This window comes from Salmo salar, chromosome 07 (genome assembly GCF_965601325.2).
Source record: "Salmo salar chromosome 07, fSalSal1, whole genome shotgun sequence".
Classification (NCBI taxonomy): domain Eukaryota; kingdom Metazoa; phylum Chordata; class Actinopteri; order Salmoniformes; family Salmonidae; genus Salmo; species Salmo salar.
In genome coordinates this window covers 23,926,261-23,954,257 of record NC_138297.1, presented here as the reverse complement: position 1 = coordinate 23,954,257, position 27,997 = coordinate 23,926,261, and the positions used below count along the sequence as shown (strand labels likewise).

Sequence of the window (27,997 nt, the reverse complement as noted above, 5' to 3'; positions counted from 1 at the left end):
AAACGTGCAAGCGTACCTGTAGTTACTATACTTCTATAACCATATTTATTTTCACACAAAATGGCGGTGACCTTTTTCTCCTTGTGTACTGCCTGGGAGTAGCATTGGCTCTCTCTCATCCTGATCATTGTCCTTGATTGCATCATGTACAATAGGAACCAGAGAAAGTGTCTGCAGTGCAGAGGTAAGTGACTCCCTTTTAGAAGTTGCTCTTATTTAAAAACTTGTTAAGGCTAGGGTCCTTTTTTCAGAATTTCCGCCTGACTGATGTGCCCAAAGTAAACTGCATGTTACTCAGGCCCAGAAGCCAGGATATGCATAATATTGGTAGCATTGGAAGGAAAACACTTTGAAGTTTGTAGAAATGTAAAAATAATGTATGAGGCTATAACACAATTGATATGGCGGGAGAAAATCCAAAGAAAAACCAACTGGAATATTTATGTTTTTGAGATCCCAGGCTCTTATAATGGCAAGCAATTCCTATGGCTCCAAATTCCTATGCAATTCCTATGGCTTCCACTAGATGTCAACAGTCTTTGTTCAAGGTTTCAGGCTTGTTTCTTCCAAAACGAGGAAGAATTTGGAGTTTTGGAAATCAGTCTGTGGGCGAAACGAAGAGGATGGGCGAAACGAAGAGGATGCGCACTTGCTAATTTTACTTTTCTATTGAACATACTTCTTTCCGTATTAAATATTATAGTTTATTTACATTTTAGGGTACCTGAGGATTAAATAGAAACCTAGTTTGACTTGTTTGAACAACGTTTAGCGGAAGCTTTTTGGATTCCTTTGTCTGCATATTGAACGAGTGGATTACTGAAATTGATGGTGCCAACTTAACACATTTTTTGGGATATAAAGAAAGATTTTATCTAACAAAACGACCATTCATGTTGTAGCTGGGACCCTTTGGATTGCAAACAGAGGAAGATTTACAAAAAGTAAGTGATTATTTAATCGCTATTTGTGAAAAATATGTTGATGTGTGGGGCCGTCCTCAAACAATCGCATGGTATGCTTTTGCTGTAAAGCCTATTGTAAATCGGACGACGCAGTTAGATTAACACGAATTTAAGCTTTTAACCGATATCAGATACTTGTATGTTCAAAAATGTTTAATATTACGAGTATTTAATTGAATTGCACGCCCTCCAATTTCACCGGATGTTGTCGACAGGTGTCCCGCTTGCGTGGAAGAAGGGGTTGTATTTTTATCTTTGGGGTATTTCTTTTCAGGACCCGTCTCTCTGACAACATGTCCAGCAGTGTCTTGTACGGATGCAGGGGAAGAGGCCTTATATTTTGTATGTGTGATAATTGTTACATTTTATATTAACATATAGTAATATTTCACCCATTTTCTCATTGTTCTTCACAGGCCCAAGATGCAGACCATCTCCATTACGTTGCTCTGAATCTGAGAAACAAGAAGAACAGGTCTAGAAGACAGAGAAGCAACATGGAGGAAGAGACAGGGTACTCTGGAATATGACAGTAAAAGTGGATAGATTAAACAGCCTTATTAAATAGCTATTTATTAGCTTTAGCTTTATCAACTGTATTAGCTTTATTACTGTAACTGTAGCTACTAATGAATTAAGTACATTGCTTCTCTACCAAACTCATTTGAAATGGACTTGCTTGTGATAAGATGAATAAAGCACGTGTTATGCTTTATGAACATGAATAAAGCATGTTCAGAGGAACAGAATAGCATACTCTGAGTTGTCCTTATGTTAGGCCCTGATCTAGCTATGCCATACGGCTGTGGGCTACACTAGTTCATTTAGCAGACAAGATTTGCTTAGAATTCTGTGGAATTATTTTATATTATTTTAAAGTATGAAGAATACAATTGAACATAGCTAAATAAAATAGAAAGTATATTTTCTCCAAACAATTTGACGGAGTGTGCACATGTGGCTATTCTGTGTTGAGCGGTTAACAAAGAAACAGGTCCTCCTATATGCTTAATTTAGATTTACTAATGCAACATTAGTTGTGATACAAACATTTGGCTATATGTTTAGATTTTTTATACATTCTAAGGCTGCATGATGCGACTCTAATGATGATTTGAAAAAAGTCACATGAAAGGCACGAAGTCTGCTTTGTTTGTTTTACACAGGCTGCACACACTTCATCAGTCTTTCATTCACAATTTGACAAGCACTTGAAAATGGCTCGGATTTCCCAGCAGCATCCCCTTTGTGTCGTCGTAATGCCCCCCAAAACAATCCATGTCTTTTGCAGCCAGTGGATGTTGTGCCCTTGGGATGAATATAACAATTCCTCACATGGCTCTTTCAGATATCTCAATTGTTATTAGCTAATATACAGTATTTTATTTTGTTTAACACTTTTTTGGTAACTACATGATTCCATATGTGTTATTTCATAGTTTTGATGTCTTCACTATTATTCTACAATGTAGAAAATAGTAAAAATAAAGAAAACCCTTAAATGAGTAGGTGTGTCCAAACTTTTGACTGGTACTGTATATATTTCTATCGCTCTTTTTTTCTCTATGTCTCTCTCTCTCTCTCTGTGTGGTTCTCTGCAGACTGTCTCAGGTGTGTCACAATCTACTGGCTCTTCAAGTTGACCATTTATGCAACAGTAGACCACTATTTTCATGAGGCAGTTTGTTATCTATTCATAGTAAACTGAAATCTGTGAAAAACCATAATGAACTATCTATTGGGTAATTTAACCTAGATATCTGAAGTACTTTGCCCCACACACATGACAGAATTAAGTGTGATGTAAAGTATTATCAAAATCTGGGCCAAGAAGAAAGAGCCTCCTCATATTTATATGATGGGAGGGCTTATATCCGTCCATACATTGGACAATAAATTGTGTATGAGATATTGCTGGTTAATAACCTGTTGAGGACCCCTTCGAGATAGGATCCCGTTAACGGGATTGATTTTGACAACAGCCAGTTAAAAATCAGAGCGCCAAATTCAAAACAGCAAAAATGTCATAATTAAAATTTGTCACACATACAAGTATTATACACCATTTTAAAGCTAAGATTCCCCTTAATCTAACCACATTGTCCGATTTCAAAAAGGCTTTACGGCGAAAGCAAAACATTAGATTATGTTAGGCCACCACCTAAACAAGAAAAGTCACACAGCCATTTTCACAGCAAGGAGAGACGTCACAAAAACCAGAAGTACAGCTAAAATTAAGCACTAACCTTTGATGATCTTCATCAGATGGCACTCATATGACTTCATGTTACACAATACATGTATGTTTTGCTCGATAAAGTTCATATTTATATCCAAAAACTCCATTTTACATTGGCGCGTGATGTTCAGAAATGTTTTCCCTCCAAACCTCCCGGTGAATGAGCACAATGAGCACACATATTACAGAAATACTCATCATAAACTTTGATCAATATACAAGTGTTATGCACAGAATAATAGACAACCTTCTCCTAAATGCAACCGCTTTGACAGATTTCAAAAAAGGTTCACGGCGAAAGCACAATTTGCAATAATCTGAGTACAGCCCAGAAGACATCAACAACAAGCAAACAGAAACCCGCCATCTTGGAGTCAATAAAACTAATAAATTACATTATAAATATTCACTTACCTTTGATTATCTTCATCAGAATGCACTCCCAGGAATCCCACCTCCACAATAAATGTTCGATAAAGTTTATCTTTATGTCCGAAAACATCCATTTTGTTCGCGCGTTAGGTTCACAACCCAAATCCACAACGCACGTGCTTACTTAGTCCAGACGAAAAGTCAAAAAAGTTATACTACAGTTTGTAGAAACATGTCAAACGATGCATAGAATCAATCTTTAGGTTGTTTTAACATATATCTTCAATAAAATTCCAACCGGATCTATCCGTTCTCTTTAGGAATGAATATTTTTGTGACAAAAAATGTCTAAATATTCCATTACCGTACTTCGAAGCATGTCAACCGCTGTTTAAAATCAATTTTTATGCAATTTATCTCGTAAAAAAGCGATAATATTCCGACCGGGAATCTCCTTTTCGGTAAACAGAGGAAAAATCACAAAGACGGGGGCGGCCAGTGCACGCGCCTAAGCCCACAGTCCCTTGATCGGCCACTTGAGAAAGGCGATAATGTGTTTCAGCCTGGGGCTGGAATGACGACATTCAGGTTTTTCCCGGGCTCTGAGAGCCTATTGGAGCCGTGGGAAGTGTCACGTTACCGCAGAGATCCTTTGTAATGGAATGAGATGTCAAAGAAAGACAATAAATGGTCAGACAGGCCACTTCCTGTAAAGGAATCTCTCAGGTTTTGACCTGCCATTTGAGTTCTGTTATACTCACAGACACCATTCAAACAGTTTCAGAAACTTTGGAGTGTTTTCTATCCAAAGCCAATTATTATATGCATATTCTAGTTACTGGGCAGGAGTAGTAACCAGATTAAATCGGGTACGTTTTTTATCCAACCGTGAAAATACTGCCCCCTAGCCATAACAGGTTAAAATCAATTTTTATGCAATTTTTCTCGTAAAAAAGCGATAATATTCCGACCGGGAAACCGTGTTTAGGTTCAAAGAGAGAGAAAATAAAAACATGGGGTCGCCTCGTGCATGCGCCTCAGTCTCATTGTCCTCTGATAGACCACTTACCAAAGGCGCTAATGTTTTTCAGCCAGGGGCTGCAAAGACTTCATTCAGCTTTTTCCCGGGTCCTGAGAGCCTATGGGAGCCGTAGGAAGTGTCACGTTACAGCAAAGATCCTACATTTTCAATAAAGAGAGTCAAGAAGCCCAAGGAATGGTCAGAGAGGGCACTTCCTGTACAGAATCTTCTCAGGTTTTTGCCTGCCATATGAGTTCTGTTATACTCACAGACACCATTCAAACAGTTTTAGAAACTTTAGGGTGTTTTCTATCCAAAGCCAATAATTATATGCATATTCTAGTTTCTGGGCAGTAGTAATAACCAGATTAAATCGGGTACGTTTTTATCCGGCCGTGCAAATACTGCCCCCTACCCTCAACAGGTTAATTTGGGTAAGTTTTTCATCCGGCCGTGAAAATACTGCCCCCTATCCGTAAGAGGTTTTTAAGCAAAGACTATTATCATGTTTTCTGTAGATGTTTCTTTGTGTTAGAAACCCTACGTGATGACAGTGTCATAGCATGTGGCCAACAAGGTCACAACTACTGTATGACTCCCATGGACAAGAATGGCAAGAACAACAGATTAAGTAAAGTAATCCATTGATGCTTGTGGTTATGTCTTATACTTTCAGGTGGACAAGCCCTCAGGTGGATGGCTGTAGTACATAGTATTGTAGACAGTATGAGCTGTATTTAGGTCTAATAAAGGATAAAACACAGTAGTCACATTCAGTTTAAAAATACAACTAAACATTGACAAAATCAAACTTGCAATGTGATAAAGTTGTGCAACATATGTTCAAGCTGTACAAAAACATGAATGGACAGTGTTTGTTGCAATCGTGACCTACTGGCCAGCCAATCAAATCTGAACATCCAGATCAGACGGTACCGGAGATCAACCAATGAAAGCAAATGCAAGTTTCCTTTCTGTTCTGTAGAGAGACTGAATTTCACACAGGTCAATCTCATCACTTGAAGAAACAAGCAAGATGAACAAACTCTTCATCTTTCTTTTCATCCGGAAAGCTTGTAAGTAACATCTAGCTCAATTTACTAGGTTATCCAGATGGATGGCCATCGCGATGAGTGCGTCCAAGGAGAGGTGGTCGTGACAACATGCCAGTACCGTCTGGACCTCCTCGCGCTGTCCTCTTCTGAATAGCATACAGAGCACCGGCTCATTCCATCCGCTGTTTGCTGCTACAGCCCGGAGGGTGAGAGCATACTCGGCAGTGGTCTGGTCATCCTGCTGTAGTTGGAATAGGCGCTCACCCCCCTCTCTGCCCTCCAGCGGATGATGGAAGATACCTCTGAACAGAGCCATGAACCCCTCATACGGATCCAGCTCCTCCTCTCCTCTCTCCCAGACGGCTGTAGTCCACTCCAACACCTGTCCAGTCAGCAGAGAAATAACTGTGGCAACCGTGGACCTCTCAGTGGTGGGGGCTCCCATCTGGTGCACTAAATAGAGGGAGCACTGGACTAGGAAGCCGCCGCATTTAGATGGGGTTCCATCATATTTATCCGGGAGGGACAAACGGACATTGCTGACCTGGGCGGACTGCTGAATGGACTGGTGTGCTGAGTCGCTGGGTCGTCTAGTGGCAGATTATCCTCCGCTAGTTGAAGGCAACGCCTCTTGGGTATGTTTGAGACGTTGAAGACTGCAAATGACCTCTTCCACAGCCTTCCCCAGTTGCGCCAGCTGGTCGTGGTGTTGACGAAGTAGTAGGTATCTCTGTTCATTGACCGTCTGGGAGATGTCCTGATTTCCTGCTGCTTCCATTTGTTGAGGCAATATTCTGTAACGTAGATGCTGGGAGTTGGGAAGCAAGTGCAGGTGGTGAGTTTAGGAATAAAAAAACAGAACATGGAACAATACAAGAAACAAGGGTAGCGTACGGACATAAAACAACATCAATAATGCCTGGGGAATAAACCTAAGTTAGTGCCAGATATAGGGGAGGTAATGAGTGAGAAAATGGAGTCCAGGTGTGCCTCATCATGAGGAGTAGGTGCGCGTAATGATTGATGCCAGGTGTGAGTAATAATGGTTGCCAGGACCGGTGGTTAGTAAACCGGTGACGTCGAAAGCCGGAGAGTGGGAGCAGGAGTAGACTTGACAGTAGCCTAGAGGCATGTCTTTTTGAAATGATTGTTTGACAATCAGATGAAAACATCATGACTGGTTGTGTTTATGCCACATTAAAAGGTAATACATGTTAACCTTTTCAAACGTGAGTTCCAAATATGTCTAATGGGTGCCCCAGTGTGAGTTTTTTAATGCATGTGATGTCAGAATGCCCTCACTGTTCCAAAATGTGATTGTTATGTAACAGGACAGTTAACTCTCGCTGCCCCAAACGCGTCTTTCTTTTTCCCAACAATGTTAATCAGGTAATATTAATTAGAGAAAGAATTTTATAGGTTAGCATGTCATATCACTTAATCCGGCATAGCCAAAGACACGACACCCAATAGAGAGCCAGAAAGTTCTCTCCTGCTTAAATTTATGACCGGGTGTGAGGGTGTCAAAACCCCCACCGTTCCTGGTGATTATCAGCCATTGCCAAGCTGATCTGACCCATTGTGATCCTCATGTGTAGTCATGACACAGCAGTAAGTCCCAGCATCAGAGAGGCTGAGGTTCCTCTTGGGGAGGTTGTAGACACAACTTTGTGTAGGAGACCCAGCCTCAGGGCTCTTCTTACATTGATCACTCCTGTCTCCATGGTGGTAAATAATTCCTAAACAGGATTCTCCTGAGACATGTCTGAACCAATAGACATTGCGTTCTCCTGCACAGGTCTCCGTGTGTATTGTACAGTTCAGAATTACAGATTCACCTGGCTGGACTGTGTCATGGAAGTATTCTAATCAAAAGGAGAGACTTTTAAATTTCTTCAAAACAAGTTAACTTTATTATTGAATTACTTCAGTAATGGAGCTTGTCAACGACCCACCCGTAGGTGATTCGTTGAGAGCCCAACCAGCAGAACGAAGCCACAGCATTGTATAGCAAAGTCCATGCTCCTGGATGTTCATGACAAATCAAAGATGAGAGAATTTTTACAAAGGTACATTTTGCTCTCAGGCAAGAGACATCAAGATTTACATGGCGTCAAATATCTGTCTCTAGTTAATTTACTGCTTGCATATACAAAAATACTAATGCAACCTAGAATATTAAACGCTTTCGTTAAAGAAACTGGAGATTGGTTCTCCCTGTTACCGACATACATGCACACAGACACTAACCATGGAATGGAATGTTGTCTTATCACCAATCCATCGTAAGTCTACTGTCACTTAAAATCTCCCAGAGCCCCACTTTCAGTCCACACACACACACACACACACGTGTTCTAAAAAAAAAATATTCTGTTGCATAAAACTAGTGAAAACTAAAGTAAAGCTAAGGTCTGTGGGTGAAAAACATGTATTCGTCACTAGCATTTGATGAAGCAGTTCTACGAACATATCAAGGAAAAGCTCATGTTTAGTTAAATTCAACAATTAAAGAAGTTCCCTCTCCAAATATGAGCTCATAGAAGACTGTAGTGGAACAATTGTATCTAGCTGAGTCCCCTGGCTCTGTCTTGGATATGGTCAAGTTACAGCTGTATTCCCCTCTCCTCACAACCAAACGTTTGGTCTCTGTAAAGTCCTTAATAAAATTGTTGGAATAATGACAGATGTCTTGGCCAACATAAAGAGATGACGTCATGTGGAGGGGTTTCTGTCCAAAAGTCTGCTTGAATGTAACGGCTGTCTTCAGAAATGAACCAAGGCGCAGCAGGTATGTGAATACTCATCTTTAATTACCCAACAAAAGGAGTAAAGCATCCACAGGAACCAATAAACACGACAGCAGCAACAGTTTACAGGCTAAAAAACACAGTGCAAAACAACCACCCACAACCCCAAAGAAAAACACACACACCTATATAGGACTTCCAATCAAAGGCAACTATACACACCTGCCTTCAATTGGAAGTCCCAATCAACAACCCAACATTTAACAAACACAAACCACCTGCCACATCCTGACCAAGACTAACACAATTACGCCCTCTGCTGGTCAGGACGTGACATTGAAACATTTAAATCTGGTCACTGACTCATTTGGACTAAAGCAAGTGAGAGTCACAGTGCCTCCCAGCTCAGTAACCATCACAGGGGTTGGTTGGATTACGTTTGGTTTGGTAAAAGCACAAACTGGCAAATCAAACAATTAAAATGGATCAAAGACAAAGACATAAACCATTTCTAGCATTACAGACAACATCCACCCCACTTATCATATTCAAACTACATACTACAAATGATTAAAAAGGGAAATAATATAAAATGTCTTACACTTACACAAGTTGGCGTGAAACAAAAATACTTCTATATTCATCATTGTAGCATTACTCCCTTCTGTACTGTATAGTGTGTGGATGTGACAGTGTGAGACTTTATATGCACCTTATATACGACGGCACTTTACATGTACCCATCATACAGTAGGAGGGAACACTGAAAGAAGAGATTTCATTAGCAGACTACAATCTTAGATGTCTGTCCTCTGGTTTACCATAGTTTGAGCTTTCCGGCAATTCAGAGTTACTAAATCAAGGCAATCAAATTTTGGCTTGAGCTGTATCAAGCTTATTGTTTGAGAGAAACTAAACATTTACTGATAGGATTTCTCTTTTGATGTTTGGACAGTATACAGTCAATGATCTTTAGTGCTGCTAATATTACCGACCCCAACCCAGCCCAGTCCAAGGGTTAAAGTAATCATCCACAATGCACATTTACCCACCACTTCATAAAAGCTGCATTTCTGGCTCTGGTTTTCATCATTGGCGTCCAACATTAAATACTAATATTAGATGTAACACTAACAGCATTGAATGAAATATACAGTTGAAGTCGGAAGTTTACATACACTTAAGTTGGAGTCATTAAAACTTGTTTTTAAACCACTCCGCAAAATTCTTGTTAACAAACTATTGTTTTGGCAAGTAGGTTCGGACATCAACTTTGTGCATGACACAAGTAGTTTTTCCGACAATTGTTTACAGACAGATTATTTCACAGATTCACTGTATCACAATTCCAGTGGGTCAGAAGTTTACATACACTGAGTTGACTGTGCCTTTAAACAGCTTGGAAAATTCCAGAAAATTATGTCATGGCTTTAAATGCTTCTTTTAGGCTAATTGACATCATTTGATTCAATTGGAGGTGTACGTGTGGATGTATTTCAAGGCCTACCTTCAAACTCAGTGCCTCTTTGGTTGACATCATGGGAAAAACAAAAGAAATCAGCCAAGACCTCAGAAAAAAATTGTAGACCTCCACAAGTCTGGTTCATCCTTGGGAGCAATTTCCAAATGCCTGTAGGTACCACGTTCATCTCTACAAACAATAGTATGCAAGTATAAGCACCAAGGGACCACGCAGCCATGATATCGCTCAGAAAGAAGACGCGTTCTGTCTCCTAGAGATGAACATACTTTGTTGCGAAAAGTGCAAATCAATCCCAGAACAACAACAAAGGACCTTGTGAAGATGCTGGCGGAAACAGGTACAAAAGTATCTATATCCACAGTAAAACAATTCCTATATTGACATAAAGGCTGCTCAGCAAGGAAGAAGCCACTGCTCCAAAACCACCTTAAAAACGCCAGACTACGGTTTGCAGCTGCACATGGGGACAAAGATCGTACTTTTTGGAGAAATGTCCTCTGGTCTGATGAAACAAAAATAGAACTGTTTGGCCATAATGACCATCGTATGTTTGGAGGAAAAAGGGGGAGGCTAGCAAGCCAAAGAACACCATCGCAACCGTGACGCACAGGAGTGGCAGCATCATGTTGTGGGGGTACTTTGCTGCAGTAGGGACTGGTGCACTTCACAAAATAGATGGCATCATAAGGAATGAAAATTATGTGGATATATTGAAGCAACATCTCAAGACATCAGTCAGGAAGTTAAAACTTGATTACAAATGGGTCTTCCAAATGGACAATGACCCCAAGCATGCTTCCAAAGTTGTGGCCAAATGGCTTAAGGACAACAATGTCAAGGTATTGGAGTGGCCATCACAAAGCCCTGACCTCAATCCTATAGAAAATTTGTGGGCAGAACTGAAAAAGCATGTGCGAGCAAGGAATTTTTACTAGGATTAAATGTCAGGAATTGTGAAAAACTGAGTTTAAATGTATTTGGCTAAGGTGTATGTAAACTTCCGACTTCAACTGTATATTCTTGTTGGCCTAATTTCAAACCTTTGTTTGTTACCAGTACCTTGTACCTTGTTCATAAAGGAAGAGTTGACAAAACTATTGAGACACTCAATCTTTATCTGCACTTTGTCCTCTTGTTGAATGCTTTAAGACCGGAAATCTGACGAGAGAGAGAGAGAGAGAGAGAGAGAGAGCATAAGGGACATTTAATCCCCCAGTGTTTGTCTATGAGAGACCCGGTGATGTTAGCCTCAATAGGTCTCACTTTACACTGAGCTGCTCCTTCCTTTCACTCATACCACAGGAAGTGATGCGTACCCTCACTGGTCCCTCCTCTACCTCAGACCCAAATCATATTCTCCTTATAAGGTGCATCTCACAATAGGGGTATGTGATCAGTGCAAAGCCAAGACAGGAAATACTAAGGGGTGAATAACATCATAAGAAAGGCAATTTTGATTTATCTCTTTATCTCTTTCTATGTGATCAGTATTATGCAATTGTCTACTGCTGGGCACACCCTTTAAACAAAAAAATACCAAATCACTAACACACACACAACAGAGATCTAAGTTAAGAGAGGCCAGAAGAGGCAACTGCTCCTCTGCGGCCGTTAAACAGTTGTGTTTTTACTTCTAACTCTCTAACCACACCCTGTACCACTGAGCTGTGAGTTGGAGAGAGCTAGAGTGGCCCTGAGGTACAACTAACAAACACTACAGAGATATTTACTGATTTACATTTCAATACATGTAATTCATCTACACAGATACAATATAGCAAGATTTAAACTTGTATTGAAAGATATGGCAAATCAATATATTCAAAGATATGGCCAACCAATTTTCCTCCTCTTCCAACCTCCTCCACGTTGTCATCTTGTAGCAGCATACACTACATGGGTGTCCAGCTCCTTCTCTCTTCTCCTCTCCATCTTCATCTTCTTGGAGGTGAAATTCAGGGCAGCATAATTCAATGCATCTGGATCTTGGATCTGTGGATTTGCGAACATCATGAAATAGGCTACGGGTGTAATTTTCACCGTTTCTGAATTGCTTATATTTCAGTATTTAATCATACAGCATTTACCTGATAATTTTGTGGTTGTCTTTGAGAATCAGGTCCTGAATATGATATAAAAGAGAGACGAGAGAACAGATTAGCGGATCATTCTATTCTAGTGTACACACTGACTCTTCAGTGTACAGTATGTCATGGGATAAACATCTAAATTAAAGGTGTAGTTCACAGGCCACATATAATCATGAAATTATATGCTGCTACCTGTGTTTTGTCTTTTTGCATCTTGTATGATCTTGAGGACCAAGATGAGGATGATTATCAGGAGGACAGCAGTCACAACACCCAGGATCTCAACCAGAGGAAAGGGGTACATGATGGGTTCATCATCCTCTCCTACAATACAGATTGTTCCATTACACTACCACCCATCACAACCAGTGGGAAGAGGTTCATTGATCTATCATCCTCTCTTATCAAAACTCTTAATTTAGAATCAGAAGTATAACAATTACACCCAATTAATCTAACAATTATTAGCTCATATCGAAGATATGGGCTAAAATTGATGTTTTAAATTATTTTCACCATACAATAACAGACGTAGCATACCTTCAGAACGTTGCTCTGGCTCTTTGTCAGAATCCTTGTAACCTTTTGGATGAATAGGACAGTTGAATTTTCCTACTACATAAACTTGATTGAAAGTTAACTTGTAGTAGTCACAGCTGAGAAATGATTGAAAAGATTACCTGGAACCATCAGGAAAGTCATGTTGGTGAAGATGAAGTATTGATCGTACATTCCACAGCAGTACAGACCAGAATCAGCTACATCCACCTCTGTGATTTTGAGGAAGATTATTTTATTGTTGATGAACATTTCCATATGGCTGGGCTGAAAACCATTGTGATGCGTGACATACGGCTGAGAGTTGTACATAGACACGATGCACAGAGGCTCTGAGACGTTGACTTGTTTGAACCAGGCAACGTGCCCTGGTCCTTTAAGGACATCAGTGCACTGTAGGGTGACATTATCCCCAGGATGGACCACCACTGAGGGTGGCGGAGAGACCAAGATGACAGGGGTCAAACCTGAAGGAGAGAAAACAGATTTAGAAACATAACTTTCTGTGGAATTCTTATGGAAAGTACATCTGGTGTGATTGAATAAAAAGTTATTGTTCACACACACAATCTTTTGCACACTAGACACAGTCACAACTATTTGACAGACCAAATCTATTAAAATCTGAAATGAAGATAAAGTATCTTACAGAAGCCGTAGAGGACTAGAGCTGATACATATATGCATGCCATTCTGTGTGTACATCTACACTGCCAGACTATTAAGGAAGGACTGAATCTTCAAACATGAGAGATGAAAGTAACTTGTAATTATGGGCGGTACATAGTGTGACAACCATATAGCTGCATAAACCCCAGATTGATAACAAGCCACGGGTTTTCCACTCTTGCATTTGGTTTGAGAGAGAGAATGCGAAGCAAATCTGAATCTGTTTTCTCAATGATGATGCTCAGCATGGTTAGATTGAATAATTACACCACCGCTCAAAAGTTTTAGAACACCTACTCATTCAAGGGTTTTACTTTATTTTTACTCTTTTCTACATTGAAGACCTGTTGCACCCTCTACAACCACTGTGATCATCTTGAAGAACAATCTGGCCATGTACTCGTATAATCTTCACCTGGCACAGCCAGAAAAGGACTGGCCACCCCTCAGAGCCTGGTTCCTCTCTAGGTTTCTTCCTAGGTTTCTGCCTTTCTAGGGAGTTTTTCGTAGCCACCGTGCCTTTACATCTGCATTGCTTGCTGTTTGGTGTTTTAAGCTGGGTTTCTATATAGCACTTTGTGACATCTGCTGATATAAAAAGGGCTTTATAAATACATTTGAGTGATTGATTGATTGATTGGCAGCAGCTAATTGGGGATCCTAATAAAATACTACATTCTAAATTGGGGCCTCAAATAAAAATAATTGCTGGTGTGGGGGCCTCATGGAAGTAAATAGGCTGGTGTGTTTGATATGCCAGGGATGATTTCTGGTCCCAGTCCGCCCTGGCAGGAGCAGGGATTTGTTCTTCACCCATTGTATAACTTAAAGGGGTGTGGGTTGTTCAAATAACATTATCTGATAATCTTTCAAAATAAAGGCCAGGCTTTTGCTAAACCACTCTTCATCCAAAAAGTGGCATTCTGAGTTTCGCTGCACTACATTTGAAAGAATAGTTAGATCATAGAAGATAAACACAATAATTTTAGCCCAACAGGACGTTCAGTTCTGCCCATCCGGTCTTTTGTAATCTGGGTTAGGTCAAGCCACAGGGGCACTTAGCCTACCACTTAGCTGTCCTCGCTGCTCACATAAAATTAATCTCAGGAACTAAATAACGTAATTTGAGAAGGGTTGTTCTACAGAGGTAGACTTTTCCACTCAAGACACTGGTTTTGAAAAATATGACAGATATTAGCATGACAGCTATTAGATAGTAAGATGGCGCTGACAGAAAAGGCAGCTCTGCTTCTAGCTCCAAAGCAACTTTGTAGTGTTTTGTTTTTTTATGCGTTATTTCTTATATTATTAGCCCAGAACATTTTTTGTGTTATTACACACTTTGGGATATCAGAGTGGCGGTAACTTAACAGCATTACGACCAGGATTACGACTTTCCCGAATTGGATCCTTTGTTCGTACCCCCCAGGGCAATTTAACTTATCCCAGAGGCTGTTCCAAGTCACCGCCCGGCGGAGAAGAGGTATTCGGAGCGGACTTCTAGTCCGACTCAGGAGGGGGGCACACCATCCACCGCTTCTGAGTATATCACTCGCCAATCTCAGAACAAGGATCTCCTTCCAGAGAGACATGAGGGACTGTAACATATTCTGTTTCCCGTGCCAAAGACGCGGCCCGCTCCCAGGGACTGTGGGCTCTCGTTCTCCGTGGTCGACGTGTTTAATACGGCATCCCTAGTCGCGTCCTCAGAGAATGCGCAGACCAGCTGGCTGGAGTGTTTACGGACACATTCAATATCTCCCTATCCCACTCTGCTGTCCCCACTTGCTTCAAGATGTCCACCATTGTTCCATTACCCAAGAAAGCAAAGGTAACTGAACTCTATGACTATTGCCCGTTGCACTCACTTCTGTCATCATGAAGTGCTTTGAGAGGCTGGTTAATAAAGTCCTGAATAATCAGCTGATTAACATTCTGATATGTTTCAGATTCTTACACTGTATCTGCACCTATATGTACAATAATTAACCATATTTTAAAGTGAAATGAACAGTAATAATTACTGAACGTTTTCTCCAAAGTCCACCATGAAGAACATGCCTATGTGTGATCGGTCACTTCAACCGCAGTGTATTGCGGCATCAGAGTTTGATTCAAATATGTGCAAAGGGTCCTCTATAGGTGTCATGTCCTGATCTGTTTCACCACCCCCCTCCAGGTGTCGCCCATCTTCCCCATTAACCCCTGTGTATTTATACCTGTGTTTTCTGTCTGTCCGTTGCCAGTTCGTCTTGTTTGTTCAAGCCTACCAGTGTTTCGTCTTAGCTCCTGTTTTTCCCTAGTCTCTCTTTTTCTCGTCCTCCTGGTTTTTGACCTTTGTCCTGTCCTGACCCTGTACCCGCCTGCCTGACCACTTCCTGTGTCTGACCCTGAGCCTGCCTGCCGTCCTGTACCTTTGCTCCGCCTCTGGATTACCGACCTCTGCCTGACTTGAGCCTGCCTGCCGTCCTATAACTTGGCCTCTGCTCTGGATTATCGACCCCTGCCTGCCTTGACCTGCCCCTGTGGTTACAATAAACATTGTTACTTCACACAGACTGCACTTGGGTCTTACCTTGATTCGTGATAATAGGTGTCAGCTAATGGCCATTTCCTGCTGTTGGTTTTTTAACTGACATTAAAAAGGTGACATGTGCATCAACCATAGTGTGAGGTGACAGGAACAACTAAATATTATGACCCCATCACTGAAGGATAATACTCAGGAACACGTATAAAATAAAAATAAAACATTTGCGTTTGGTTCATAGTACCGAGATTACGTCAGTAACCTTCGGTAGCCACTAGATGATGGTTGTAATAAACAGAGTGGTTTCAGGTTTCTTCCTACAAATGTGGCGCTATCTTTGAAATGATTTAAACTACAAAATATTATGACCCCATCAATGAAGGATAATACTCTCAGGAACACGTATGTGTCTTGTGTTTCCCTCTACAATTCCCAGATGCCAGAACAGAACAGACTGGACAAGACCAGGCACTAACTCAGACTGGGGGAAAATGAACATCAATGATATTCTTTTCTAAACCCAATATCATACAAATGTATTGCCTGGTGATCTTCTGAACTTCCAAATACCTTTTTGATGCATTTCAGTCACTTCAAATGATACTTCCTTCACATTGAAAAACGGTCAAAACTACTGTTAGAATGATTTGTAATAGACTGTCATAGCTCCTATTCATAAATGTAAACATTGGCCTTTGATTACATTACTTTTTTTACATGGTGGCGTCGTAAAATGTTTTGATATCAAAATGGGGTTGCGGGCAAAAAAGTTTGGGAACCCCTGGGTTTGTAGCTCTGACACCCGACAGATCTACATGCTATGATCATGAGCTAAAAACAAGTATGGGTAGCTGCAGCCCAATATGGCGACAGGAATATGGGCTAGTGGGTGTGTTGAAAGGAGTGGATGTATAGAAATCAAATAAGCTAATTGGGCAGATTTGTTGCCATTTGGCTGAATGACGAGGCGATAAGCCGGCGACCAGTGCACTGGTGTTGTATCGATGTGCCGGCGGTAGCTAACATGGCCATGTTTTACCATCCTATTATTGTATTTCAAGTAGGATAGAAGCACACACAATAACTAATTTTGATAACCATAATAATGTCACCTTGATAAATACATACACTATACTACTCAGTGGCGTAGGAAGTAGCTACCAACTGTAGTAGCCAATATCAGGGGACAGTCACAGTAAGCACACACATACAACACATGAAGCAACAGTACACCCATAACCAGTACTCTTAATAGCAAATAAACAATCCTCAGTTTTATAACTCAAAATGTACAATTATTTGTGTAAAACTAACAGAGAAATACGACTCAGAGCCATGCTCTGGCTTCAAAACAGACGTCTAAAACTCTTACTGTTTGTTAGCTCAGTGTATCGTATTTGTGTGGTAAGAAAATTAAGTCAAAACAGTCTAACTTATAGCAGAGAGCTTTTGACACACCAACTTATTTCCAGACATCCTCTACTTTCCTTTTGACACATCCACTCGGCCATTCTCCAGTCACCATATTGGACTGCAGCTACCCCCTTCTCGCAAAAACACCTGAAAAGACCTGTCTACCTTTGTAGCTGTAGCTTCAGTCAGGCTAGGGTTAGGGTAGGGTTAGGCTAGTGTTACAGCTAGGACTAGGGTCAGGGCTGAGGTTAGGGCTAGGGTTAGAGTTAGGCTACGCCTGGGGTTAAGGGTTAGGGCTGGTGGATAGTTAGTTTGAACATGTATAATCCATCTGTAGGGTGAAGCCTTGTGGTCACCTATGAATGCCACCAAACCCAAACACCTACATCAGTTGTTCCCAAACTTTTTTGGCCTGCGACCCCATTTCGATATCCAAAAATGTTTGAGACCCAACCATGCAAAAAGAGTGATGCAATCAATGGCCAATGTTTACTTTTTAATTGGTCTAGTACAAATCAGTCCGACTGTACTTTTGACAGTATTTCAATCTGAAGGAAGTATGGTTTGAAGTGACTGAAATGCATCAGAAATGTATTGGGAAGTTCAAAAGATCACTAGGCAATAAAGTTGTATGATCTTTTTTGTAGCAAAGAATATCATCATTGATTATGTTTTTTTCCTTCCCAATCTTATTTAGTGCCTGGTCTTGTCCACTCTGTTCTAATGAGTCCTGGGTGCTTGTGGGAATTCTAGAGGGAAAGAGAAGACACATACGTGTTCCTAAGAGTCTTATCTTTCAGGGATGGGGTCATAATTGGGCTCCCGAGTGGCATGGGGGTCTAATGCACTGCATTTCAGTGCTAGAGACGTCACTACAGACCCTGGTTCGATTCCAAGCTGTATCAAAACCGGCGGGGATTGGGAGTCTAATAGATCGGCGCACAATTGGCCCAGAGTCATTATAATTAAGAATGTATTCTTAACTGACTTGCCTAGTTAAATTAAGGTTCAATAAAAAAAAATCATATTTTGAATATTAAACCGTTCAAAACATAGACACATTTGTATGAAGAAAACAGAAACCAATCTGTTTATTACAACCACAACTCACGTCTACCAGAGGTTACTGACGTAACCCTGGTTCTATGAACCAAGACCAATTTTGTACATTTTATTTCAGATTTTTTTCTCGTAACCCCATTTTTAAATCAGGGGACAGACACTACATGGGGTCGCAACCTTTAGTTTGAGAAACGCTGACCTATATGAACCCAACCGAATCAAACCCAAACACCTATCTCTATTTTGATTGAATGTAAATATGCTACATTTCTGTTTTTAAATTCCACATAAAATGTCTGTGTCAATTCTGCTTTCTGTAAATAGACATTGTGGTCCAATACCAACTACCATGCCCCCTACCAATACAATCCCCTTTGATCTCACTGTGATCTCAACGTGAATGATTCACAACCAGACAGAGCAGAATAGATCTGCACACAGAATGGCCAGAACCTTCCTACAACTTCTACTGCTCTATGGATTAAGGATCATATTACCTCTACCTTACCTGACACCCATGACCCACTTAAATTAGTTTACTGCCCCAATAGATCCACAGACGATGCAATCGCAATCGCACTGCACACCACGCTATCCCATCTGGACAAGAGAAATACCTTCATCAGAATGCTATTCATTGACTATATCTCAGCCTTCAATACCATAGTAACCTCCAAGCTCATCATTAAGCTCGGGGGCCTGGGTCTGACTGTGCAACTGCATCCTGGACTTCCTGACGGGCCGCCCCAGGGGTTGAAGGTAGGAAACAACACCTCCACTTCGCTGATCCTCAACACAGGGGCCCAACAAGGGTGCGTGCTCAGCCCCCTCCTGTACTCCCTTTTCACCCATGACTGCGTGGCCACGCACACCTCCAACTCAATCATCAAGTTTGCAATTGACACAACAATAGTAGGCCTGATTACCAACAATGATGAGACAGCCTACAGGGAGGAGGTGAGGGCCCTGGCAGAGTGGGGCCAGGAAAATAACCTCTATCTCAACGTCAACAAAACAAAGGAGATGATCGTAGACTTCAGGAGAGGGAGCACACCCCTATCCACACCAACGGGACCGCAGTGGAGAAGGTGGTTCCTCAAGTTCCTCAGCATACACATCACTGACAATCTGAAATTGTCCGCCCACACAGACAGTGGGGTGAAGAAGCTCCAACAGCACCTCTTCAACATCAGGAGGCTGAAGAAATTTGGCTTAGCTCCTAAGACCCTCAGAAACTTTTACATATGCACAATTGAGAGCATCCTGTCGGGCTTTATCACCACCTGGTACGGCAACTGCACCGCCTGAAACAGCAGGGCTCTCCTGAGGGTGGTACGGTCTGCCCAACGCATCACCTGGGACACACTGCCTGCCCTCCAGGACACCTACAGCACCCGATGTCACAGGAAGGCCAAAAAGATCATCAAGGACATCAACCATCTAAGCCACGGCCTGTTCACTGTTTACCTACTGCTTTACTTATCTCATATGTATATACTGTATTATATTCTACTGTATTTAGTCAATGCCACTCTGACGTTGCTGGTCCTAATAATTATATATTTCTTTCTTTTACTTTTAGATTTGTGTATATTGTTAATTGTTGGAGCTAGGAACACAAGCATTCCTCTACACCTGCAATAATGACACCATTTATTTTATTAACATTCACAGACACGTTGAGGCAATCCAACCTTGTATTTTAATCTATATGAAGTTTATTTATTTGTGTAAGATGTTGTCTTTTGTTTTGTTGTAGTTCATATGTTAGCTGGGACTGAGTCCTCTGCCATACAGGCGAGTGGTCTCATGTCAACCAATGTTGTAGACACATTGTCTTTTCAGTGCTTCCATAAGGGTGGCATGGCCGTGCACTGATACAAGCAACCCTTGGAAGAAAACCCTCAACTCATCTCAACCATCTATAAGTACTGTATGACAAAGGTAAAACATTTTGCCATGAGTTTAAGGATAACCATCACTTCTCAGTAAAAAACTGCAAATGTGCAAATCACCTCAGCATCTCAGACATGAAATGCTCGGATTCAGCCATCTACTACTGTGGAAGCACGCACTCAAATGTGGTAGAATTAGGAAAAGGAACCACTGTCAATGTAAAAGGTATAGTACTGAGAAATGTATTTTAATATTTACGGACATTCAAAGATATCAGAATTTATACACAAAGAGCAGTGAAAAAAGTGACATTTTGGATACGGACTTACAGAATATTCAATATTTTCTGACATATAAACACTCTTTTCAGGTTCAGAGTTCAACAGTAAGACTGTGCTTCAGCAGCCTGTGTATGAGTCAGTCCAGCCAGGAGACTCTGTTACTCTGAACTATACAATACACACTGAGACTTGTGCCGGGGAACACAGTGTCTATCAGTTCAGGAGAATCCCATCTAGGATTTATTTACACCCATGAAGACAGGAGCAGGGCTGTTGCGGTGACCCTATTATCGCCACACCGACGGTCACGAGTCATTAAGGCAGTCAAATTCCACGTGACCTTTTAGTCACGGTAATTAGGCTTGTCCAAGCTCTGATGCTGCTGCTGGTCATTAGTAGCATACCAAACTTACTAACTGCCTGGTACTCAGCACTCTATTGTCCCTCTAATCACTCTGACATTAATGCAAATGTATTCATGAGATCCCATAAGCTCATGTTGCTATACAATTGTGTGAGAAAACAGAGTAATGGCCTCTATTAAGTTTCCAGTCGAATTGGACCAATTTACAAGTTCTCTCTCTGAAAAATGTAGTTAATTTAATCTGATTGTCATGACTGTCCACACAGGGCATATGAACACACAAAATACATTTTGATGATTTTCATTACAATTTGTGTTTTTTATTTAACTTTGTACACCTGTGGTGTTCCCGGTCAAAAATTACCGGTCGTTAGAAATTAATGGATGAGACTACAATTAGTGTATAAAATTGAATTCAGGCACTTCCTGTGAGAAAGACCCAATCACATGATGGAGAGCCATGTGAGTGAGAGGTGCTTCAGAGCACGCAACGCTTAGGCAGAAGGGAATTCAAATTATTATATAAAGCCTAATGACACAACGGCCACTGGCCGCAAAAGGCATGGATTTGTGCTCATCAAATGTTGGTAGATACAGATTGGCACCAAGCTGAACATTCATGGTAAATATGTTATGCTTGTATATTAACAATATACAAACATGACCTTTAGTTATTACAATGTATTAGCCAATACTATATTATATACAATTATAAAAATTTGGAAATATAAAAGGTTTATTCTTTCAGGTGGTGACATTCAAGTGGCGACTGAAGCATATATGAGAACTGGATTTCTCCTCTGCTGTCTGACAATCATCTTCATCATCTACCTCGTCAGGAAATAGATAAATGTAATGATTCAGTTTCTCAATCCTTCAGCTGTTACAAACACAAATGTGGTTTACTGTCTGTTCAACTGTTTCAGTGCTCGTCAGCTTAGGTGACATAATGTAAACATAAAATGCCATTTCGTCAGCCTTTTGATATGTTGATGATGCAGATTCGCTAGTAATCATTTTTTGCAATATTTCTGTTCAAATTGTCAATAAATAAATACAACATTTTAATAAAAATGCTATTTTTTATTCAATACTGGCCAACATTACACAGTAGTTAAAGTCTGATACGTAAACATAGTCAAACAAGACTGATGGGAAGTATTTCACGGCCAATGTCTCAGACACTTCTCCACCCTGCCCTCTCCCTCTTCCATGCTCTGATTTGTTTATTGAGAAGCTCAATGCAGCGTAATTTTCGGTGTCCATGTTCAGATTCTAAAATAAAGAGAGAGAGAGATACGTACTTTATCCTCAATGACTAAATTAGCTAGCGACCTATATGAAGCATGAGATTTTATTGAGAATGTGAAGCAGTATAACGTCAAGTAAAAAATATAATGCCAAATTACTCACTTGGACTGTGGATGAAGTGTCCATAGTCACCCCTAATTAAAAATAAAACACACATTTTTAGTGTATTCTTGTTTGGCATTCATACAATATATAATATAATATGGCATTCATACTGTACATCATATATTGTGTACAAAGTATAACAAAGTCAAACTTCATCACACTACTTTAACGAGTCCGACGAGAAGGATATACTGCCTTCCCGGGAACAGGCCCAAATCCCTGTCATTTGCGTGAAGAAAAGGGGGCGCAGGTCAGGCTGCCTTCTGAGAATCCGTAGGCAAGCGAATAAACTCCCACTGCCATCCATTCAACTGGCAATCATGCAATCATTGGAAAATAAAATTGATGACCTACGATTATCCTACCAACGGACATTAACTGCGATAACATCATATGTTTCACCGAATCGACAATGATAATATAGAGCTTGCGGGATTTTCCATGCTGTCACGTCCTGGCCAGTATAAGGTTAATTGGTATTGTAGTTTGGTCAGGACGTGGCAGAGGGTATTTGTTTTATGTGGTTTGGGGTGGTGTTTTGGAAAATAGGGTGTTTGATTTAGTATTTCCGGGTTTTTGGTTTATGGTCTGTGTTTATGTATTTCTATGTGTTATCTAGTTAGTTGTATGTCTATGTTTGGTTAATTGGGGTGGACTTCCAATTGAAGGCAGCTGTGTGGTGTTGCCTTTGATTGGAAGTCCTATATTAGTTGGGTGTGTTTGTTTGTCTAATTGTGGGAGATTGTTTTTGCATTGCGTGTTTTGTAGCCTGTAAAACTGTTGCACTATCGTTGTTTATTGTTTTTTGTATCGTGTTCACGTTAGAGATTTATTAAATTCAAAGATGAACACGACCTACGCTGCGTATTGGTCTACCTTTTCTGACGAGGACTTTTCTATTTCTTCTGAAGACGATGAATGCTGTGACAGATCTCCCACCAAACCAAGACCAAGCAGCGGAGAGAGGAGCAGCACGCTCAGGATACGGACTATGTGGAGAGATGGACATGGGAGCAGGTTATGGCCGGAGAAGGCCCATGGAGTATGGCTGGTAAGGACCGGGAACGTTTCCGAGGATCAAGACTGGCGTTGAAGCACGAGAGGCACCCCCAATAAAAAAATTTGGGGGGCACACGGGTAGTTTGGCTAGGCATAGGAAGAGCCGGAAGCCAGCTACCCGTGGTTATATGGAGGAGCGTATGAGGTGGAGAGCGCCATGTTTCGCTGAGGAGCGCACTATCTCACCCATACGCACGCACAGTCCGGTGCGCATTATTCCAGCCCCTCGCAGGTGCCGTGCTAGAGCGGGCATCCAGCCTGGTAGGAGGATGCCTGCGCAGCGCATCTGGTCGCCGGTACGCCTCCGAGGACCAGGCTACCCAACTCCCGCTCTACGCACGGCTACCATCAGGCCCCTGCACAGCCCAGTCTGCCCTGTACAAGCACCCCGCTCGTACAGGGCTACTAGTTCCATCCAGCCAAGGCGGGTTGTGCAGGAGGTAAGATCAAGACCGACTGTGCGCCTCCATAGCCCTGGGTTTCCAGCTCCTGTCTCTCGTGCGGACCCGGAAGTGCGTCAACCCAGTCCGACTCGTCCTGTTTCCGCTCCCCGCACTAGCCTTCAAGTGCGTAAACCCAGCCACGCCAGTCAACAGTCGTCGGAGCTGCCCGCCAGTCAACAGTCGTCGGAGCTGCCCGCCAGTCAACAGTCGTCGGAGCTGCCCGCCAGTCAACAGTCGTCGGAGCTGCCGGAGTGGCCAGACTGCCCTGAACTGCCGGAGTGGCCAGACTGCCCTGAACTGCCGGAGTGGCCAGACTGCCCTGAACTGCCGGAGTGTCCAGACTGCCCTGAACTGCCGGAGTGGCCAGACTGCCCAGACTGTCCCGAGTGGCCAGACTGCCCTGAACTGCCGGAGTGTCCAGACTGCCCTGAACTGCCGGAGTGGCCAGACTGCCCTGAACTGCCGGAGTGGCCAGACTGCCCTGAACTGCCGGAGTGGCCAGACTGCCCAGACTGTCCCGAGTGGCCAGACTGTCCTGAGTTGCCAGACTGCTCAGACTGTCCCGAGCTGCCAGACTGCCCCGACAGCCTGGAACGGCCAGAGCCGGAGCCACCTCCAGAGATAGGTGGGTTGGGGAGGGGGGGTGTAGCACAGTGCCGTCGTTGACGGCAGCCACCCTCCCTTCCCTCCCTTTAGTAGGGGGGAAATGTTCTTTTTGGTGTTGCTTGGGGTTATTTTTGTTAAGGTGCTTCCGGGGTTAGCACCTTTAAGGGGGGGGGTACTGTCACGTCCTGGCCAGTATAAGGTTAATTGGTATTGTAGTTTGGTCAGGACGTGGCAGAGGGTATTTGTTTTATGTGGTTCGGGGTGGTGTTATGGAAAATAGGGTGTTTGATTTAGTATTTCCGGGTTTTTGGTTTATGGTCTGTGTTTATGTATTTCTATGTGTTATCTAGTTAGTTGTATGTCTATGTTTGGTTAATTGGGGTGGACTTCCAATTGAAGGCAGCTGTGTGGTGTTGCCTTTGATTGGAAGTCCTATATTAGTTGGGTGTGTTTGTTTGTCTAATTGTGGGAGATTGTTTTTGCATTGCGTGTTTTGTAGCCTGTAAAACTGTTGCACTATCGTTGTTTATTGTTTTTTGTATCGTGTTCACGTTAGAGATTTATTAAATTCAAAGATGAACACGACCTCCGCTGCGTATTGGTCTACCTTTTCTGACGAGGACTTTTCTATTTCTTCTGAAGACGATGAATGCTGTGACACATGCACCGGCAGAACAGAGAAGAAGCTATGTCTGGTAAGACGAGGGATGGGGGTGTGTGTCTACTTGTCAATAACAGCTGGTGCGCAATGTCTAATATTAAAGAAGACTTGAGATATTGCTCGACTGAGGTAGAGTGCCTTATGATAAGCTGTAGACCACACTATCAACCAAGAGATTTCTCATCTATATTATTCGTAGCCATCTATTTACCACCACAGACTGATGCTGGCACGAAGACTGCATTCAACCAACTCTGTAAGGCAATAAGCAAGCAAGAAAATCCTCATCCAGAAGCGGCGCTCCTACTGGCCGGGGCCTTTAATGCAGGCAAACTTAAATCAGTTTTACCAAATTTTTACCAGCATGTCACATGTGCAACCAGAAGAGAAAAAAACTCTAGACCACTTTTACTCCACACACAGAGATTCATACAAAGCTCTCACCCGCCCTCCATTTGGCAAATCGGAGTAATTCTGCTTCCTGCTTACAAGCAAAAACTAAAGCAGAAAGTACCAGTGACTCGCTCAATATGGAAGTGATCAGATGACGCGGATGCTACGCTACAGGACTGTTTTGCTAGCACAGACTGGCATATGAGCATTGAGGAGTATACCACCTCAGTCATCAGCTTCATCAATAAGTGCATCGACGACATCGTCCCCACAGTGGCCATACGTACATATCCCAACCAGAAGCCATGGATTACAGGCAACATCCGCATCGAGCTAAAAGCTAGAGCTGCCGCTTTCAAGGTGTGGGACACTAATCCAGACGATTATAAGAAATCCCGCTATGCCCTCAGACGAACCATCAAACAAGCAAAGTGTCAATACAGGATTAAGATTGAATCCTACTACACCGACTCTGACGTTTGTCGGATGTGGCAGGGCTTGAAAACTATTACAGACTACAAAGGGAAACCCAGACGTGAGCTGCCCAGTGACGCAAGCCTACCAGACGAGCTAAAAACCTTTTATGCTCGCTTCGAGGCAAGCAACACTGAAGAATGCAGGAGAGCACCAACTGTTCTGGATGACTGTGTGATAATGCTCTCGGTTGCCGATGTGAGCAAGATCTTTAAACTGGTCAACATTCACAAAGCCGCAGGGCCAAACGGATTACCAGGATGTGTAATCAAAGCATGTGCAGACAAACTGGCAAGTGACTTCACTGACATTTTCAACCTCTCACTTACGAGTCCATAACACCTACATGTTTCAAGCAGACCACCATTGTCCCTGTGCCTAAGGAAGTGAATGTAACCTGCCAAAATGATTACCGCCCCGTATCATTCACATCTTTAACCTGTTAGGGCTAGGGGGCAGTATTTTCACGGCTGGATAAAAAACGTACCCAATTTAATCTGGTTACTAATCCTACCCAGTAACTAGAATATGCATATACTTATTATATATGGATAGAAAACACCCTAAAGTTTCTAAAACTGTTTGAATGGTGTCTGTGAGTATAACAGAACTCAAATGGCAGGTCAAAACCTGAGAGATTCCTTTACAGGAAGTAGCCTGTCTGACCATTTCTGGAACTTCTTTGCCATCTCTATCTTTTACTAAGGATCTCTGCTCTAACGTGATACTTCCTACGTCGTCCATAGGCGCTCAGAGCCCGGGAAAAACCTGAATGTCGTCATTCCAGCCCCAGGCTGAAACACATTATCGCCTTTCTCAAGTGGCCGATCAAGGGACTCTGGGCTTAGGCGCGTGACCTGACCGCCCCCGTCTTTGTGATTTTTTTCCTCTGTTTGCCGAAAAGGAGATTCCCGGTCGGAATATTATCGCTTTTCTACGAGAAAAATGGCATAAAAATTGATTTTAAACAGCGGTTGACATGCTTCGAAGTACGGTAATGGAATATTTAGAATTTTTTTGTCACGAATTGCGCCATGCGCACGACCCTTCTTTACCATTTCGGATAGTGTCTTGAACGCACGAACAAAACGCCGCTATTCGGATATAACGATGGATTATTTTGGACCAAACCAACATTTGTTATTGAAGTAGCAGTCCTGGGAGTGCATTCTGACGAAGACAACAAAGGTAATCAAACTTTTGTAATAGTAAATCGGAGTTTGATCAGGGCTAAACTTGGTCGGTGTCTAAATGGCTAGCCGTGATGGCTGGGCTATCTACTGAGAATATTGCAAAATGTGCTTTCACCGAAAAGCTATTTTAAAATCGGACATATCGAGTGCATAGGAGAGTTCTGTATCTATAATTCTTAAAATAATTGTTATGCTTTTTGTGAACGTTTATCGTGAGTAATTTAGTAAATTCACCGGATGTTTGCTGGGGGTATGCTAGTTCTGAACGTCACATGCTAATGTAAAAAGCTTGTTTTTGATATAAATATGAACTTGATTGAACAAAACATGCATGCATTGTATAACATAATGTCCTAGAGTTGTCATCTGATGAAGATCATCAAAGGTTAGTGCTGCATTTAGCTGTGGTTTTGTTTTTTGTGACATTATATGCTAGCTTGAAAAATGGGTGTCTGATTATTTCTGGCTGGGTACTCTGCTGACATAATGTAATGTTTTGCTTTCGCTGTAAAGCCTTTTTGAAATCGGACAGTGTGGTTAGATTAACGAGAGTGTTGTCTTTAAAATGCTGTAAAATAGTCATATGTTTGAAAAATGGAAGTTTTCGGATTTTAGAGGAGTTTGTATTTCGCGCCACGCCCGTCATTGGATATTGGAGCAGGTGTTCCGCTAGCGGAACGTCTAGATGTAAGAGGTTAATCAAAGAGGCAACAAAGAGACCAAAGATAGCACTGGTGAAGCTGCAAAGCTCCACAGCAGAGATTGGAGTATCTTTCCATAGGACCACTTGAAGTCGTACACTCCACAGATCTGGGCTTTATGGAAGAGTGGCCAGAAAAAAGCCATTGCTTAAAGAAATAAATAAGCAAACATGTTTGGTGTTCGCCAAAAGGCATGTAGGAGACTCCCCAAACATATGGAAGAAGTTACTCTGGTCAGATGAAACTAAAATGTAGCTTTTGGGCCATCAAGGAAAACACTATGTCTGGCGCAAACCCAACACC

At 41.9% G+C, this 27,997-nt stretch overlaps 1 protein-coding gene and 1 pseudogene across 1 annotated transcript; one reads left to right on the top strand and one right to left on the bottom strand.

The window, feature by feature from the left end:
* Positions 1–27,997, top strand: part of LOC123743870 (uncharacterized) — a 105,149-nt pseudogene that overhangs the window by 39,242 nt on the left and 37,910 nt on the right.
* Positions 11,697–13,225, bottom strand: LOC106608743 (uncharacterized). The gene is made up of 6 exons (XM_014206846.3): positions 13,183–13,225; positions 12,656–13,000; positions 12,516–12,557; positions 12,168–12,299; positions 11,973–12,007; positions 11,697–11,877 (listed from the first exon to the last, which is right to left on the bottom strand). The coding sequence occupies exons 1-6, from the start codon at positions 13,223–13,225 to the stop codon at positions 11,758–11,760; spliced, it is 717 nt and encodes a 238-aa protein (XP_014062321.3). The 3' UTR covers positions 11,697–11,757.